The sequence below is a fragment of the Schizophyllum commune genome (genome assembly GCF_000143185.2).
Source record: "Schizophyllum commune H4-8 unplaced genomic scaffold SCHCOscaffold_12, whole genome shotgun sequence".
Taxonomy (NCBI): domain Eukaryota; kingdom Fungi; phylum Basidiomycota; class Agaricomycetes; order Agaricales; family Schizophyllaceae; genus Schizophyllum; species Schizophyllum commune.
This window is the reverse complement of record NW_026089549.1, coordinates 1,459,299-1,475,742: the sequence shown is the minus strand read 5'-3', so window position 1 is coordinate 1,475,742 and position 16,444 is coordinate 1,459,299. Positions and strand designations below refer to the sequence as shown.

General features: G+C 56.9%; 5 protein-coding genes across 5 annotated transcripts; all 5 read right to left on the bottom strand.

Moving 5' to 3' along the window:
* Nucleotides 1-2,861: 2,861 nt before the first annotated feature.
* On the bottom strand, nt 2,862-3,588 carry SCHCODRAFT_02672494 (uncharacterized protein; the record flags this gene model as incomplete). The annotated part of the gene is made up of 3 exons (XM_003027626.2): nt 2,862-3,224; nt 3,272-3,517; nt 3,565-3,588. 3 exons carry the CDS (start codon nt 3,586-3,588, stop codon nt 2,862-2,864), a joined length of 633 nt encoding a protein of 210 aa, XP_003027672.1.
* A 620-nt stretch (nt 3,589-4,208) lies between these two features.
* On the bottom strand, nt 4,209-8,257 carry SCHCODRAFT_02516715 (uncharacterized protein; the record flags this gene model as incomplete). The annotated part of the gene is made up of 10 exons (XM_050343361.1): nt 4,209-4,330; nt 4,409-4,969; nt 5,024-5,740; nt 6,424-6,673; nt 6,879-7,121; nt 7,338-7,406; nt 7,480-7,549; nt 7,684-7,818; nt 7,909-7,986; nt 8,106-8,257. The coding sequence occupies 10 exons, from the start codon at nt 8,255-8,257 to the stop codon at nt 4,209-4,211; spliced, it is 2,397 nt and encodes a 798-aa protein (XP_050198062.1).
* Nucleotides 8,258-8,608: 351 nt separating this feature from the next.
* On the bottom strand, nt 8,609-10,610 carry SCHCODRAFT_02515814 (uncharacterized protein; the record flags this gene model as incomplete). Its single annotated transcript, XM_050343335.1, has 6 exons — nt 8,609-8,996; nt 9,050-9,530; nt 9,581-10,121; nt 10,180-10,373; nt 10,425-10,508; nt 10,556-10,610. 6 exons carry the CDS (start codon nt 10,608-10,610, stop codon nt 8,609-8,611), a joined length of 1,743 nt encoding a protein of 580 aa, XP_050198061.1.
* Nucleotides 10,611-10,965: 355 nt separating this feature from the next.
* SCHCODRAFT_02672490 (uncharacterized protein) lies at nt 10,966-12,155 on the bottom strand (the record flags this gene model as incomplete). The annotated part of the gene is made up of 4 exons (XM_003027622.2): nt 10,966-11,385; nt 11,446-11,610; nt 11,661-11,735; nt 11,790-12,155. The coding sequence occupies 4 exons, from the start codon at nt 12,153-12,155 to the stop codon at nt 10,966-10,968; spliced, it is 1,026 nt and encodes a 341-aa protein (XP_003027668.1).
* Nucleotides 12,156-12,918: 763 nt separating this feature from the next.
* SCHCODRAFT_02516929 (uncharacterized protein) lies at nt 12,919-16,046 on the bottom strand (the record flags this gene model as incomplete). Its single annotated transcript, XM_003027621.3, has 9 exons — nt 12,919-13,302; nt 13,351-13,536; nt 13,592-13,817; nt 13,867-13,919; nt 13,973-14,207; nt 14,270-14,444; nt 14,500-14,619; nt 14,672-14,871; nt 14,923-16,046. The coding sequence occupies 9 exons, from the start codon at nt 16,044-16,046 to the stop codon at nt 12,919-12,921; spliced, it is 2,703 nt and encodes a 900-aa protein (XP_003027667.2).
* Nucleotides 16,047-16,444: the final 398 nt, after the last annotated feature.

Below are 16,444 nucleotides of genomic sequence, written 5' to 3'. Positions count from 1 at the left end.
CTTCCAGCCAATTAGAGAGACTGTCCCTTGCGTGGACAATGTATTTGAAGCCTCTCGATGCGGGCGTCATATGCATGGTGTCTATGTGGACGACCTGGAATAAAGACGGCGTGAAAGTTACCACCGGCGGTATGCGCGCCAATGCTTTCAAGCGTTCTTGACACGGGTGGCACGTCTGTATGAACCACTCCACGTCTTCGTTCAGTCCAGGCCAATAGAACCGCACTGACAGCAGTTGTTGTGTCGCGTACACTCCTCGATGACCTAAGCTATCATGCGCTTGCTGCAGCATTTCGATGCGCTTATTTTGTGGCACATAGAGTTGTGGTAGCTCATCGCGTTCGACGCGATAGAGTTTCCCACCGGATACGACATAATTCCTTCGCAGCCGCTCGGCTATTGGAGCCGCGAGGTCGAAGGCGGACTTGTTTGTGGCAAAGTCCGGGTTTTCCACCCATCTGAGCCAGGTCTCAAGGTCCTGATCAAGGAGCCGGTGTTTATTCTTCCGCGACGCGGTAGGATACTCCACCAGCTGCTCATATATGGAGAGGGGGTCGGGCGTATGGATCGTCATGCAATAATAATCGCTAGACTCTCCGAACCCGGCGTCCTTCAGTTGCGCAGAGCGTATGCGATTAAATTCCGCTGTTTCCAGCTTAGCACGCTCTAGCTCGACGTCGAAGTCCCCCACACCATGAGCTATTCCCGCAGGTAGTGTTCTTTCGACCGCCCAAGTGGGCAGAGGGTGAGGCAATCCCTCGGGGATTGACTCAGAAGAAATTAGCGTCTGGACTTGGGTTGGCTCGTCGCGTCGCCTGAGTCCGTCGGCCATTTCCGAAAGGACCAACTCGGCGACTGCCGACGCGTCCGTTGGCTTTAAGTGGTGGTGTTTTTCCAGTTCCTGCACCAGATGTTCCTTGCCCGTGGCCTCGGTACATTTGGATCCCGGAGGTCGAGCGACGGAGACTGGACCGCTTTGGAGGTACAGTACGTGGGGTAGCGTCGCGGTGGCACGGTCGGCCTTAGGTACGGAGTCGCCGGCAGCTAAATACTGCTCGACATCCCCTTCCATTCCTGGCCACCACATGCGACTGGAAATGAGGGCGAGTAATTCCTCGGCTTCCCCATTAATGCAAGCCTCACGCGCGGCGTTCATAATGAACCACCGGTCGCGCGGCCATATGAGTAGAGCGGTGCGACCACCCTGTAGTATCTTGTAGATTCGGCCGGTCTTTGTCATGCGATACTCAGTAGCGAGCTTGCACAACTGTTCCCAGCGTTCCTCGGTGATATCCACCAGGTTCCAGTTGAAGTAATCGCGTAGGTCCCATAGTAGATCATCGAGCTCAAGATATTCTTTCGAACGCGGAAACTCGCGATATTTCGCTAGAGTCTCCTCGTCGTTCAGGTTCAGGATCGGGTCCGGTAGTCGGATAGGACCTTTCCGTCTAGAGGGCTCAGCCTGGTTAAATACGAACAGACCGGGCGCGCTCTGAGTGATTTTAGGATTAAGCCATTCATCCTTGAATTGGGTAAAAGCCTCCTTAACTCGACGAGCCTTCGCAAAGACCTTGTCTCGATCTAGCTCGTCAAGTTCGGTATGGAGGTAGCCTCCGCGTGTATCGATTTTATCTCGGAAGTCTTCGATAGGCAAGGTGTCGTCAGGCCACAAGTTGATTTCAAGTCCGGCCATGTCATATGGACTTACCGGCCACTATGGAGCCTGCTCGCCTGCTCGCGCCGGCCAGCCGCCGCACAACCTGCAGCTCCACTTCACGTCCCTTCCCTGTTTGAGCCTTCTCATGTGGAGTCTGCGGCTTCGCGTCAGGTTGGTCGTTATGACCGTCAAGTCAGGTGTGCCCGCCGGTCGCACATGAGATGGCTACTGAGGTTTCTTATCTCGGTCACTAACCATTCTGCCTTCCTACCTTTCTTGCATAGCCCGGTGCCCGGTGCCTATTTCTGATCTTATTCCACCATCATGCGAGAAAAGCGATCACCATTGATTCAGTTATAACGGTACGTACTGTGTATACTGGCTACGTAGCTAAACCACACTGTTGGTCGGCACTGGGTTCGACAACATCCCACGCTATAACGAAGACAGTGCGCTAGCGTTGCAGCCAGCACATAACCGTCTCCTAAGCAGCTTGCGTCAGCTTGCCCAATCATACAATGTCATGGCGATACGTGCCGCGCCCTATATTCCTACGCCTTCGCCTCCTCCCTTGGCAAGGGCACTACATGCGCCCATCTCTAGCCCGTGTCTGTAGCATACACAAGGGTTCTGTGAATATGGCTGACAGTCATGAGAGCAATGAATATGGGTCAGCGCACCAGTTGACGCCCTCAAAAGGAGATACCGATCACATATGATGCGACCCGCTTGCTTGTGCGTATGAGGTGGGAAAAGGCAGGACATGTCACCTGTGGTGTGCCCTGCTTGCATGGTCAGTTCTGATTGGCGGGGAAAGCGAGAACACTCACCGCTCAGCAAGGCTCGAGCGCGTCCTCGTATGGCTCCGTATACGTCATCTCGCGGCGGTGACTAACTCGATCACCTCGCTATGCTGTCGAAGCTCTTCCTGGATAGATATATGAAGAGATGTTCAGAGTTCGGGCGATCATGTTGGCGGGGAGGACAGCAATAGATGAGAGTGAAGAACAAGAAGCCGCAGTCGATCGGCAACACGTGTGTAGATGTGATGATCACTCTGCGGGAATTGCCGCTCATACGGCGCCACCGCACTCGCACTGTCTTCGGACGCTATGGACTTTTGTCTGTGCTGGATACTACTGAGGTAGATATCACCCGGCCGATTTCACCCATATCTGAAACTTGGTCTACATATGTTTACAATTCACTCAATGTCTACTGAAACTTCGTTCTCCTGGAATTCTTGAGTCAGAGCCGCTGCGTACCCCATCGTCTCCTTGCAGTATTCCTCGGCGGCACACATGGCTGCATGTTTGGCACTCAGGACATCGATGGCCAAGTTGACATGGCGGCTATAAAAGTCCAACTCGACTTCGCATGAATGGTATGGGCAGCGAGCTTTCGTGCCGTGGGCCATGCAACGGCCTGGGGTCCCAAAAGGCAGATCGCAGTCGCAATCGCGCATCTTATGCCCGCTTTCGCAGATGCTGTGTCCACATGGCACGACGGTACCCACTGCGGGAGCACCGCATACACAGCAAGCGCCGACGTCACGCACAGCAGCACTCTGCCGACCATTAGACATGATGCATTCTGGAGGACACTGGATCATACCCAGCCATTGGAGGCATTGTCCAGTTTCGCTCGCGCTTCTAAGTACTCGCGTTTCGTCGCGACATGATCGTCCTGGTCCTTCCGACGAGCGAGCGTTGCTTGCTGAAGAGCCCCTTCGAGCTGCAGCACCCGCGCTGAGGAATCTCTGAGATCGGACTCCATTCGACTCAGTCGATGAGCGAGTATATCTCGCTCGAGTTCAGCTTCGCGTCTTTCTCTCAACGTCTGCTCCAGGTGGGCGTAAATCTTCACGAAGGCGTCAGCTCGTGGTAGACGCCGTGAAGGCGACGCACCTTGGGGAGGGGAAGGGTATTCATAATTGATGCTCGACACTCCAATGGTGCTCCTTATATTCCTCTTCAATCTGAATACCACCTGACATACGCTGCATAGCAGAGGCAACGGCGGCCACCGCTGATTGCTAAGGCATGGCAACAATCTGACGGCCGGTAACTATCACGGCGCCCGACGCATTCATTGAGCTCGCCGTCGCGCTAATGGTGTGAATCCCCTTCAGAAGATCGAGGGCAGATAGCAAGGAACAAGGCAGGCAGTTGACGTTACGTTACCATCGCAGCTCAGCTTCATCGTCCTTGATATTGCATGACCACCTACCCATATATTGCATGTTTAGAGACGGTCCGGAACTAGAGACATGGCCAGAGCATCCGCCAACTCCAGATGATAACATAGCCGCCGGCCTCGCGTCGCGCGGCAGCCGGCGACTCCGGCCCAGGTGGAGCGGGCGGAGTCCCCACTTGAGGCGGAGCCGCCGACTCACCTGTAAAGCATTGGCTCTGAATGGATGAGCCGCCCGGTGAGGTATGCTAGGGCACCAACGACTGGTAGGGACAGTGAGCGACGAGGGTCTTATGATTTCAAGGAGTAACAAAACCATAGAATCAAAAACCAATCCGGACATGGGAGATTCCTGTATTCAAACCTCCCATTCCCTCCAGTTGTAGAAGAGGGCGGTCTCATTCTCATCCATCGCCTTGTCGGGGTCTTCTTCGAACTGCTCAATCCACTCCTCTGGCCACCCGCTGGAGGGGCATTCCCCTGGAATGGGACCAACGTACATCCCTAGCATTTGGCGTTCATCAAAGGACCCTGCAAATCACCGGGGTTTGTACATACCTGGAGCGAATGAGACACGCGCGGTGACACCGATGCTTTGGGCGAGGTGAAGCAGCAGAGACCGAGCATGCGGCTTCCATTTCAGGCCTTCGTTCTCTCCATAAGGACGTCGCAAGAGACCGGAGGGATAGCGTGCTTGAGACGCCCGATGACCATCGTCCAAGTCACTGTCGGTCGCGCTGGAATCGGTGCTCTCCGAGTCACTTGCCTCGTCCTCTGCGTCGTAGATGATCAAGATGATCATGGAGCAGCGCCGTGGAAGCGCAAATGACTGCCACCATGAGAGCGTCAGGCGATCACCGCATATGCCTGTAACGTCGGCATTGTTCCCCCCTCGGTAGCCTCCTCCACGGCCCATGTCAGAGTAGAAGACGCTCATGATGAAGAATTCGAGGTGAAGCTCGGTGATGGGTGCTAACGCGTCGTTGGATAGGACGCGAATGAGGTTCTTGACGCCATCCATCTCCTGCAATCGGTCTCCGCGTCGCGTGAGCATCCGAACATGAAGCTCGCGGAGGGCAGGCAGATGCCCTTCGAAATGCAGGCCTGCGCCTTCTGTATCTGTGAGAGAGGTTTCAGTGAGACATAAGCCTGACATGATTGGTAGCCACTCACCGTCGTTCTCGAGGAGCATGCTGGAAGATATATGCAAGCGTTCGATGCTGCTTCGAACAGAGCCCAGGCAAGCACGCAGGGTGGTCCAAGTGACATCAGCTCCTTTGGAAATGTCAAGCGCGGTGAGGGGTGGGTGCCAGTGGGGCCGAAGCACGAGCTCAAACCACGCATCCGTCACCCCATTCCCAACGATGAGCTCTTCGAGCCTCACCCAAGGCGCAGTTTCACCGGATAGTGGCTCCCGCTGAGGGCCTTCTATGTGCTGTATCACAAGCTTCTTGATTCCAGTCACTTCGGACATAAGCGCAAACAGATCACGCTGGCGGCGAAGTACCAAGACGCAATCCAGCCTTTCTAGATGGGGCGACGCCCGCAGAAAAGGCAAGAGACAGGAGATGGCCATAGTCTCCCTGTAGAGCGCATCGTCGGAGTCGGGGGAGAATGTGAGGCTTTGAAGACGCAGGGGGGCGGATCGAGTGGCATGCGGGATGAGTTCACGAGCGAGCCTGGTATCATGCAGCACGAGTTCGCGCGCGGTTGCCAGAAGACCACGACCCAGCGCTTTTATGGAGCGCTCATCGTCTTGATCTACCACGATCGTCTTGAACATCAGGGGCACCAGTCGGGTGCGCAGGGCGTGATTGACAGAGGACACAACAAGTCGGGTGTCCCCGTCGGCATAGGTTGAGATATTGAGCAAAATCGTATCAGGGATTGCTGCAAAGGCAGGATATCTGCATCAGATACTAGAGACTCAGACTACAATGTCATACCTGCCACCATCTCTCAAGACCGACCAAGGGCGCAAGATCCGCGTGGCAAACACGCGCGTATGGGTTCCAGCCCATAATCACGTGACAATGCCAGGCCCGCCGGCGGACTATGACGGGGATGGCTTGACCTGTCCCTACTCCTTCTTGCCCCTGACTATGTCTTCCTGAAGGAACGGCAACTATCTCAATCACTGGCATGGTCTACAGACCCGGCCCGGAGACTTGTGCTGCTGTAAAGAGCTCACCTTCCTTATAAGGAGCGAACCGTCTCGACGTAGGGCAGGAACAAAGAATTGCACATTCACAGGAGCACACATTCAGGGAACAAGATGGCTAGCATATAGTGTCAGGAGTAATTCTCGTACAGACGATGGGGGAGGCGACTTTGCAGAACAGGAAGGACGCAAGATGAGTACTGCACATGAGGACGAGCGGCGAGCCGGGCAGGAGATCAATCCTCGGAGGCCATGTCGTCCTCCAGCTCGAGATCCCCAAACCACAGGTCAAAGAGCGGCTGGTGCTTCTCGAGGCAGACCTTCAAGGAGGCGATCGCGTCAGCGGGCGTACGCCTGCCATAGTTCTGGCAGAGCCATCAGCACGTCACACACCAGCCAAGGGACCCTGTACGTACGTCGTCCAGCGCGGTCCGCACTTCGACGAAAAGACATCTGAACTCTTTCTTCACTTCGCGGACCTCATGTCGGCGAAGGCGTGCGGTCCCGGAGTGTTCCTCGATGGACTGTTGTAGGCTGCTGACAAAGCTCTCCGACGAATCGAGTCTGGCCTTGGTGAGGTCGAGCCATTGCTTCAAGTCATCTCTTTCAGCCTCTGCCGCTGCGCGCTTCTTGAAGGCGTCGTCGAGTATCGCCTGCACCTCCTGAAATGTCCAAGGCATCAGCGTATCGATGACGGCGGCACACACATGCGCGTACTGCAGTTGACGCGACTACGCGCGGAGGCTGTTCCAGCGATCGTCAGTGGGAAACAAACAGGCATCGGAGAGGGGTCCACTGACCGCGCCGTCATCCTGTGAGAGAGGCAGCATGAGTTCGGCATATAGGCAGGCGCAACAATGCACTCACGTTTTGGTTAGAGGCGTTGGAGACGTTAGCGGTCGACATTGTTGGCGGTAGTGAGTGGGGAGACGGAGAAACAAGCGCCAGTGAACGCCGGGTATAAGAGCGAGGAGGTGACCCACCGTCTGTCATCCGTCCATTGAGGCCGGTGAACCCTATCTTCAGATCAGGGTCCTTCTCGCACCAGGTTGAAAGGCCAGCGAACCCTTGATCGCACGGCAGGTCCCCGCCAGGGTACGCGCGAGCACCCTGGTGATAGGCGGCCGGCGGTTCAGAAGACATCCGACGGCTACCAGATATACTATCCTGAGCCTGATCATGACGGGCTTCCCAAGAGTGTATAACAGACAGCGGGGTCGCCCATGCAGCTCTCCTGGCGTACGAGCGCATGAGCCCCGGAGCTAGGGTTGATCCAGCGTGGGGACGGTCAGCAACGGGGCGAGGACGAAAGATGTAAACACTCACCTGGCCATAGCGAAGCACGGCGGGCATGTTAGCATGGGACACGGGTGCAAGGTCACCAAAGGGACACGTCTAGAGGGCTTGCTCATGGAAGTCCTACTCAATGACGACATGGTAGAGAGATGCCGAGGGTGAGCGCGCGCACCTCCGCGCGTACTGTACAGGTTAGTACATTTCCATGTTCAGCCATCGGAAGCTCGACGCATGCAATGTGCCTGCACAACGTTGAGTGTACACCAAGATGATTGGACGATAGCCTGACGCTCGATGAGTATATATCGGAGAATACAGCGCACCGGGTGCGCATCTGACGGCCTCGAGGAGCTCGGGTGCAATGCAGGCCACGCACTGTATGTGGGACACATGATAGCGCCGCCCAGTACCCCGACTTAGGGACAGCGCGACGGCTATCCCTGTTGTCGGGGGACGACGGGCGACTCTATACACTGCCGTCGCACCGGGCAGATCGCGAGCGTCCTTGGGGCTAGAAATTATGCGGTATACGGAAAGAGGTTGCGTTATCGGTATGCGTACATCGTGCGACGTGAAGCAGGCAGGAGAGTATGAGCCTCACCCTCCCCTCACGCTCATGAAGCCGCCGATAATGCGGAGCGAGCTCTTGGAGCATTCGACTCCATCGCCGGCAATGTAGCTGCCTTTGTAAGAGTATGTACGACATGCGTAGCTGAATTTGCTCACTCGGGCACATTTGCGGGAAAACGGACTGCGCATGCGCCAAACTCCTGGACTAGCATGGCGTCCCCCCGCGACTGACGACGTGGCCCCAATGGAGAGCTCCTTCTTGGTGCGCTGTGCCGTACCTGCGGGTGGAATACGGAGATTGAGAATCCGATATTGTAGTCCCCGCGCTTGAAGCCACGCGATGCAGTGGAGCGACCTGGAGCGCACTCTGTGATGGACATGCAGCACTGGCTCAGTCAGATATCGGTGAGAAGGATGAAGCTTTAGCGTAGCATCCTCTTGAAGGAGAGCCAAGGCAGCGAGCGCAGGTCTCCTCGCGCTGCGGACCGATCCGTTCCCAAAAAGGAAGGAGGACGTTCTGCCGCGCAGCGAAGGAAAACGTCCGGGTCCTTGAAACGAGGGTTCCTCAAGTCTAATCCCACCTCAAGGGCAGAACCTCACAGCCGTCTCCCCACCGACACTCCGCTCGCCCGTGCGGGCCGGTCTCCCTTTCCCTCTGGCGTTGCGAGCCTTGCTCAAACTGCCCACAGTTCTGAAGGCACCAACACGCACGATAGCAATGCAATTCTTGTCTAGATTACCAGCGGGGCGTAATATTTGACTTGCTCTCCGAACGACCATCTCTTCTGCACCATCCTGCTGTTCAGCATATTCTCATGCATGACCAGGTCCTCCACAATGTCCCGTTGCTTCCCGTTCAATTCCCGCCCTTGTCCATATTGCGACGTGCGTCTGACATACCTCCAGGCGACATACAAGTCCTTCCTCATCTGGGGGTTGTCCTCCAGTGTCAGGCGCAGCACGACTTCCGGTACGAGGATGTTGCGGAGCAGCCATTGCTCGTCAAATGTGTACTCCCTCTGCAAGGCGACGAGCAACCTGTGAATGTCCTCCAGGGGAATCATATTCACAATGACCCGCTCGATCAGAACCCTGCCCTCATCCTCCAGATCTCCGTACCTGGAAATACGCAGGTCAGCACCGCACACGCCCGGTACATGAAGGATGCTCACAATCCCATGGGCGCAGGAGAAAAGGGCGGCAACGTCTTCAAGTCCCGAGGCGGGTCCCCTTTGCGTCCTTTTTTTGCCCACTCCTCCAATTTCCCTAGGTATTCCAACCTCAGAGTCGCCTGATCGTACAAGCACTGCCTCACAAAGAAGCACTGCAAAGCGGGGCCGCTGGTGCGGAGGTGAGCAACGGACTGCAGTTGGTCCAAGGACACCGCATCGGGTACATGATCAGTTAGGATAGCGGTCAACAAGCCTCTGTAGGCCCTGACCCGGTCGGGCACCGCACTCCAGTCGATCATCACCTCGTCGAAGCCGTGGATCCGTGCATGGACAAGAACTTCGGTCTCCCAGTGGGCGCGTAGGCACTTATTGATCCGGGCAGGCGCTGATGAGGTAACCATCCTGCTCAATCTTGGGGATGGATGGGCGGGAAGCGCGGCGTGGCACTTCGGGCAGAAGTCTCTGGTGCTGTAGATGTTCTCTTGGACCCAATCAGTCGTACGCCTTTCAAAACGTCCCAAGAACACGTACCCATAGCTGACAAGCTTCTCACCTCCCCATCGAGTCGGTCATCGAGGTCGCTAGAATCGCTGGAGTCGTCAGAGTCCTCGGATTCGCTGGAAGTATCTCCGCCAGCACCCAGACTGTGTTGCGCTTTGTGCCGGGTTCGCTCCTGTTCCCGCGCGAGCGCGGCCTTCTTCGTCAACATCGGGGGAGGAGCGTCTGAGTTTCGGAGCACTTTCGGCACAAGGTGAGGATTTGCAACGAGCGGTAGAGCTTTCAGGGACTCACGGGGAGGTAGCGCCACTCCCAGCCAGAGACAGAGGCGCACTGTGTTCTCTTCGGCGCTCCTTTGCGGATCAAGCTCCCGCCGGTCGGTGAGGATCTCCTTCAGCTGTTCTTCCCCCATGGCGGCCAGGCTGTCCGCCGTATGCGCTCGAGCCAGGTCAACGATGGTCGCGCGAGACTTCTCCATCTCCTGCTTCGACTGCTCCAGAATTTTCCTGCGTCGTTGAACTTCTTCTGCCTGAGATTTGACAGTCCGGGGCTTGGGTTTCATTCGACGCGACTGCTGGTGTGCATCCAGCTAGTCAGCATATTGGCAGATGTATCCGCCGCCATGCGCTCACCGACGAAGAGACCTGTGCGATTTCGGGTTGCAGTTGAGGGGCAGGCTCCGAGGGGGATGGCGATGGTGTACGTGGATGAGATTTCGGCGATGACGGAGCGCTCGAAGCCAACTGCGAAGGGGCATGGGTATTTGAGTGGCAAGCCGGCGAGAGCGCGGGCTGTTTTGTCACCCCATCCATATGCACTGTCGCGCCTGTGGCAGAGGGTGGGTGGATGAACAAAGGTGAGCTCTCTTTCAGCGCACCTTGACCGAACCACTCGTCCTCGCCATGAAGCAGCACACCCATGCGCATTCCTTTAGGGTACACGTCTTTGCGATCTCTCCCTGCTTTTGGGATGAATGCGGAGAACAGCAACATTGAACGCGATACGCACCGGTGCCCTTCCCTCTGCCCGTTTCCTCCGCCTTCCGCTTCTTTCCCTTGGGCATGGATTTCGGCGGAGAACTCAGATCCCGCGTCGATCCAAGTGTCAGAACAAGGGATACGCTATGAGTGGTCCCAGGGTGCCGGCGTAGATGGGGGGATGTGGGGCAGACTTTGGAAAGTAAAGGTTCTTTGTACAGCGCAGGTACGGAACCGGCGGTCGGGAGGGAAGTCCAGCCGGCGATCGAGCTCAAACTGGAACCGGCGGTCGGGGAAGCCTCCACATAAGGAAATCCCTATCGCGCCACTGCATGATCGATGTGCGATCGGCGGTTCCACGGAACGCGCGTGCCGATGTGCTAAGTCATGGTGAGGGAGATGCTGGCGGGGGTCAACGGAGGCTGAGAAAAGTCCTCATTTCTAAGCCGTTGCGTCGCTAGCCTCGTCATGGTCGCTAACAACGAAACTACCAATGGAGTAGCAGTCTCCGGGCTCCTCCACGCCGCTGCTTGGCTCTCCATCCTCCACATCATCATCGTCAATCTTGACCATTCGCAGGATGCGCGCCCCACCAAGTCCGCCGCTACGTATAGGGGGTAGCATGAACTGAGGCCCATTCGGAAGATTTTGAGATAACAGGCCCGCCCATCGCGCGCCGTCCACCTCAGCAACTTCGGAAGGCGACGATGTCAGAAACCCGTCTTGGTTACCGTGTTCTCCGTAGCAGGCCCCTTCGTCCTCCTCACCACTCGATGTTTCCTCACCGGAATGGATGGCTTGCACATCCAGGAAGGGGTTGTTAATGTAGATGTTGGTGTGATGGACATCGTCCTCGCCTGGCTGCATTGGCAGACGTGCGTAAGATTACAGGTCTCTGTCCTCAAAGGTAGCAGCACGTACTTGGGGAGAATGAGCAGGAACATGTAAGGATCCCGAGGGTGAACCCACGTCGGGCTGGACAATTTCCGGCTGTATCGCCATCGAGCTCGCCTCCTCAGAGGTCGCCCTGGTGGGTGAGCTCCACCGCTTGATACGCTTGAGCGCCCCTCCGAAGTCGTCGCCAGCCTGTGAAGCACCGTGAGCTACGCAGAGCCTCAGACGTCCCACCCACTTACACCGGCATCCTCCAATCCATCGAGGAAGATGGCTTCTGCCAGCCTGCGCTTGGGAGGACATAGGCGAGGTGGTGGCTGCGAAGGCGCGTGAGCTCTCAGGCCACATCAAAAGAGGTTCGCGCGACGTACAGAGGGCGTGATGTTCCTTTGCGGAATACCGAGTACTGCCCCCTCCTTGTTGGGAGTCTCTCCACCTGGCGCGCCCATGGCACGCATCTCCACCATCCTCACCGCCTCTTCCTCCTCTGCCGACCAAGGTGCGTTGGCGAGCGCCTCTACCTCCGCGGAGGAGGACCTCGCAGCTTTCTGCTCAATCCGGCGCACCTCCGCTTCCTCCTCCTCCGTCCAAGGCTCATTGGCCAACCTCTCCACCTCCTCTGATGACGATCTGAGAGCTTCACGTTCGACCCGCCTCACTAACTCCTCCTCCTCCTCCGTCCAGGGAGCACCTGCCAGATCATCAATGTCCTGGGATAGTGAGTGGGGTGCATGCATCGGCCTGCAATGAGGGTATGCAGGTTGATTATCACCGTCAGACAACATGGAAGGACTCGCCAAGGGAGAACTGGCAAGCCATGTGCCATCAGTTCGCCATCAGCTCCAAATGGGGCAGCGCTCGAACAAATGTACGAGCCGAAAGCACCTATGAATTCAACGCTGGAGTCCTTACATGCTAACCGTGATACCTAACCGAGCAGCCAGAACAAATGGACCACCGATTTTCGACCAGATTGCGCTGAACGCTGAGCCTGTAGACAACAACATCAGCGAGTAGATCACCGTACGGAAAGCTATCTGCACCTCTGTTCGCAAGAGCTGATGCAATCATGGGCAGATTCGTCGTGAGCGACGCTGAGAGCACAGCGTTTCTTCTGGCAGTCCACCTACAGCACACATCGTAAGTAGAGTAGTATGCGCTCTGCTGCGGCGCGACGACTTGCCCTGGTGCGCTCGTTCACTTGGACGTGTCCGCAGATGTGACGGGTACAAAGGTTGGCGATGAAGCACATGCCAATGATCTTAAGGTCTGGAATGCGAGTGCGTCGGTTGGGAGCGGGTTATCAAGAGCAGTCTGCTGGGCGCCCCTCCTTTTATATGACACCGATCCCAAGCACCTGTCGTCATAAATACTATTAGGCAGGACCATGTATGTGAAATCGTGTAGCAGGGGTCAGGGCAGTACCCGTAGAATTGGGGAGCACTGTTGACGCACACCTGCTTCCCAAAGAACACCGTGTCATGGAGACTAAGTAAGAAACTACGAAAGATGAGCTCCCCAACCGAAGCCGTCCGTCACCCATGCGTTACATGCCCTATCAGTGTGCGCCACCACCGACAAACGCTGGCCTTGGCAGTTCATGTTGAAATGAGTGAGACGGTTCGAAGGGAAGAACAATAGGTCGCCAGCTCGCAAGGCGAGGACAAGGCGGGCTTCATGAAGCACCAGCTCGCCGCCCGTCCATCCACCAAGCGGAGAGACCATGCATATCCTCAGATCACCGCGATCACGATGGCCGTCTGTTGCGACCCCAAGGTTGAGCACGAACCCAGCGAAGGGCGCGCAAGGGGACCCCTCTCGTAGCGGTAGAACCTCGAGAAACAGCTCCAGTTCGTCTTGTACCGGACCCAGGTGCGTCTGCATCTGCCCAGTGGTCATCAGTGCTAGACGCTAAAAGCAGGAAAAACGAACAACATTTTCGGACACCCACGCAAATAGCGGTTTGAGCATGGTGGCGATAGCCTGGTAGCCCAGAGGATCTTCGCGTATCTCGTGAGACTGACGCGGGACACGCATATTCACGTTCACTCGTGTTCCTCCCTCCCTGGAAATCCGTGTCGGATGCGCGGCCTCGGGAGGCGGCAGGTTCTCGTTGCCCTAGTGAGAAGCGTCATCAGAGAATGTGGCACGGCGATACAACGTCTAGGCTCACGTGCTCGGAGTACTTGCAATATATGGTGAAGTGGATGGCAACAAAACCTTCGTACTCTTCCGCTGAGCTGTCCACAGTATCGAAGTCCGACGGCAGTAAGCACTGTATGCGATCGACAACGCTGTCCAGCAATTCCCTGAGATCAGGTCTCCCGGGCTGAGATCCTTCAATAGGTACTACGAAGGCTATGCGGTCGCCAGTGCCTGCCCGAAGATCGAGAGGCATCCTGGAACCACGTATTAGCCAGAACAGCAACATAACAGTCATCAACACACCCGTCTAGGATACCGGGATCCAGGACGATATAATCGTCACCGCCTTCCCGCAGCTGGAGAGGCACGTCGTCAGTCCGTATCTATTCGCTCTGGAGCACGCGGATACCTTGCGTTCCAGCTCCTCCTTCGTTTCAACGCGCACAGCGCACTTATCGACCTTCTTCCGCTGAGCCTCGGTCCACGCCCGCCGGTTGTCCCCAGTGACTGGGCACGGCTCGGAAGGGAAAGGTCGGCCGGTGTTGATGGTTAGCGCGGCAGGAAGCGGACAGGCTGACGGTTGTTGTGGCGCCAGAGACGTATAATCCTCCCACTTGTACGAACGGGGCGGCAGACGAAAGCAACTGATCGGGAGGGTTAACGCAAATGTGCATGCGTGAGATTCATGCGCAGGGAAAGCACTGACTTCAGCTGAACCTCCCCAAATCGAGCGTCCCAGAAGTCGAAGTCCGAGAGATGATGGTAAGCGGCGGTGCTCGGATCGTAGAGACGGAGGTTGCTTTTGCCGGTGGCTTCTTGCTGCATCCAACGCAGGAGGGGAAGGTAGTGATTGCGGACGAGCCGGCCAGCAGCCGTTTGCTCTGCAGAGAGACAACATACGTTAGAAAAGCTCCACAGGCCCAGGTACTCACCCACCGTCCGGCTCACGGAATGGAAGACCCATGGCCATGATATCATGGTAAGTTGTATAGCGTCCACTGCGACACTCGCCTAAGAATGCGCACGAAGACAGCGCGAATAGGATGAGCGGGGTGCCTGTGCTCGGCATGTCCAGTCAAACGCATGGTGCCCGTTGATAGAAACCCACCGGCCATGCACAGATAGAGAAGCCGTGTCCCCATGCCCAACCATCTCTCCAGCGTCGACTTCGATACGCCAGCTGAGCGCGCTAGCTCGGCCCTATTGGCGCCATGGGGTAGAGCACCCTGCGCTGCGCGTGCGCGTTGCTTACGCCGAGCGTCCCTTGAACCATTCTTCTGACGAGTCTGACGAGCCTCGCGGTCGAGACTTCCGCGCTGTCAGTATACGCAGCAGTGCCATGGAACATGAATGACCCACTGATCTACGTTCAGCACCAGCTGTATGTAGCCCATGCAGAGGGCGAGTTCCATCTCGGATGCACTCCTCTCCAACCTCGTGACCATAGCGGCGATGCTGGCGAGGTTCAGAGGTGAAGATGGCGCCGCCAAAACGGCAGCGTTGGATAGGTTATCAACCACTCCGAACAAAGCGGCTATACGGCTGACACGCTGCGCGTCATTCTGCCCGCACACCTGCTCCACCAACAAAGACGCGCCCTCTGTCAGAGGTACAGGACCATCGACCAATGTCCAGTTCTTGTGCTGCTTGTCACCTTCCAGCCTTACAGAGTTTGTGCGCGGGCGGACATGGCGTCGGGCCTGCTTCTCCTTAGAACGGCGCCGACGTTTTCGGTTGCGAGGCGCGGGGGACGGGGAGGAGTCTTCCCGCGCGCTGTCTCGTTCGTCGCGATCAGCGCGTCCCCTGGAGCGGAGCCTCGTGCGACGCGGGCTTTGAATACAACGGTTTCTGGTCGGCGAGTCCTCGTCGTCAGAGTACTCAGTGAGCGGCGAAGGCGGACCCGAGGACGACGGCGCGGATAGCCTAGAATCGCACCCGCTATTCCGGATCATTGACAGCTCTTCTACCGGGTTACAGACGTCGTACAGATGTGTCTCAGGGCGAGCTGATGAAGTAGACTGTTCCAGTGTGAGTTTGACCAGGGAGTAAGACGCAGGGGAGAAACGCACATAAAATTGCTCTGGTTCGGCGGTACAGACTGACGCGGTGTCGTCGGAGAAAGAAGCTTCGGACAGCAGCTTTGGCCAGTCTTCAGCGTGGTTGACCCCAGGCGACGTTGGCCGAGGGGCCCACTGCTCGGCGGCCGGCGACGGCGACCCAGCTTGCGGTCGGGGATGGAAAGGTCCTAGGTCGGTGTTGTTTGGAAGCGCAGACGACAGAGAGCGCGCGCGGGGCCGTCCATGAAGGGACGCCATGGATGTCGAACGATGACGCCGGAGGGAAACCGCAATGCTGTCCCTCTCCGCACGCACCGCTCTCACCAATTCCGCAGCTGAATCGGCACACGAGGCCTGCCAGGACGCATTCAGCAACGCCTCCCAAGTCGCCACGGGAAGATTCAGAGAAATGGACAGAGACGCCATGGGCGACAAACGACCGGTGACTGGGCGGACGAAAATCGTCTGGTCAGGGTATTTCGGGCGCGCCAAATGATCCAAGCTTACGTACTTGTGCCGTTGACCAGATGACGGCGAGGTGCCGTCCGCTGATGAGGATTGTGGCTGGGGCCGTTGCAAGTCTACCGTTACTGAAGGAAGCCTTGACTTTTGTACCAGATAAGTTGGGGCTGGCCAACGTTCGGAGATTGGGAAATTTGGGTCTGGTTTGTGGACGGGATTGCAGGCGAGCGGCGAATTTCATCCCATTTCCAAAGCGGCATCCTATCATACGCGTGCGCAGGGTGGTCATGCCTGGCCGCCGAGTGCCCGTATGCACCAGGCGAGCCGGAGAATGGGCAAGAAGAGCTGGTGGGCTGGAATGA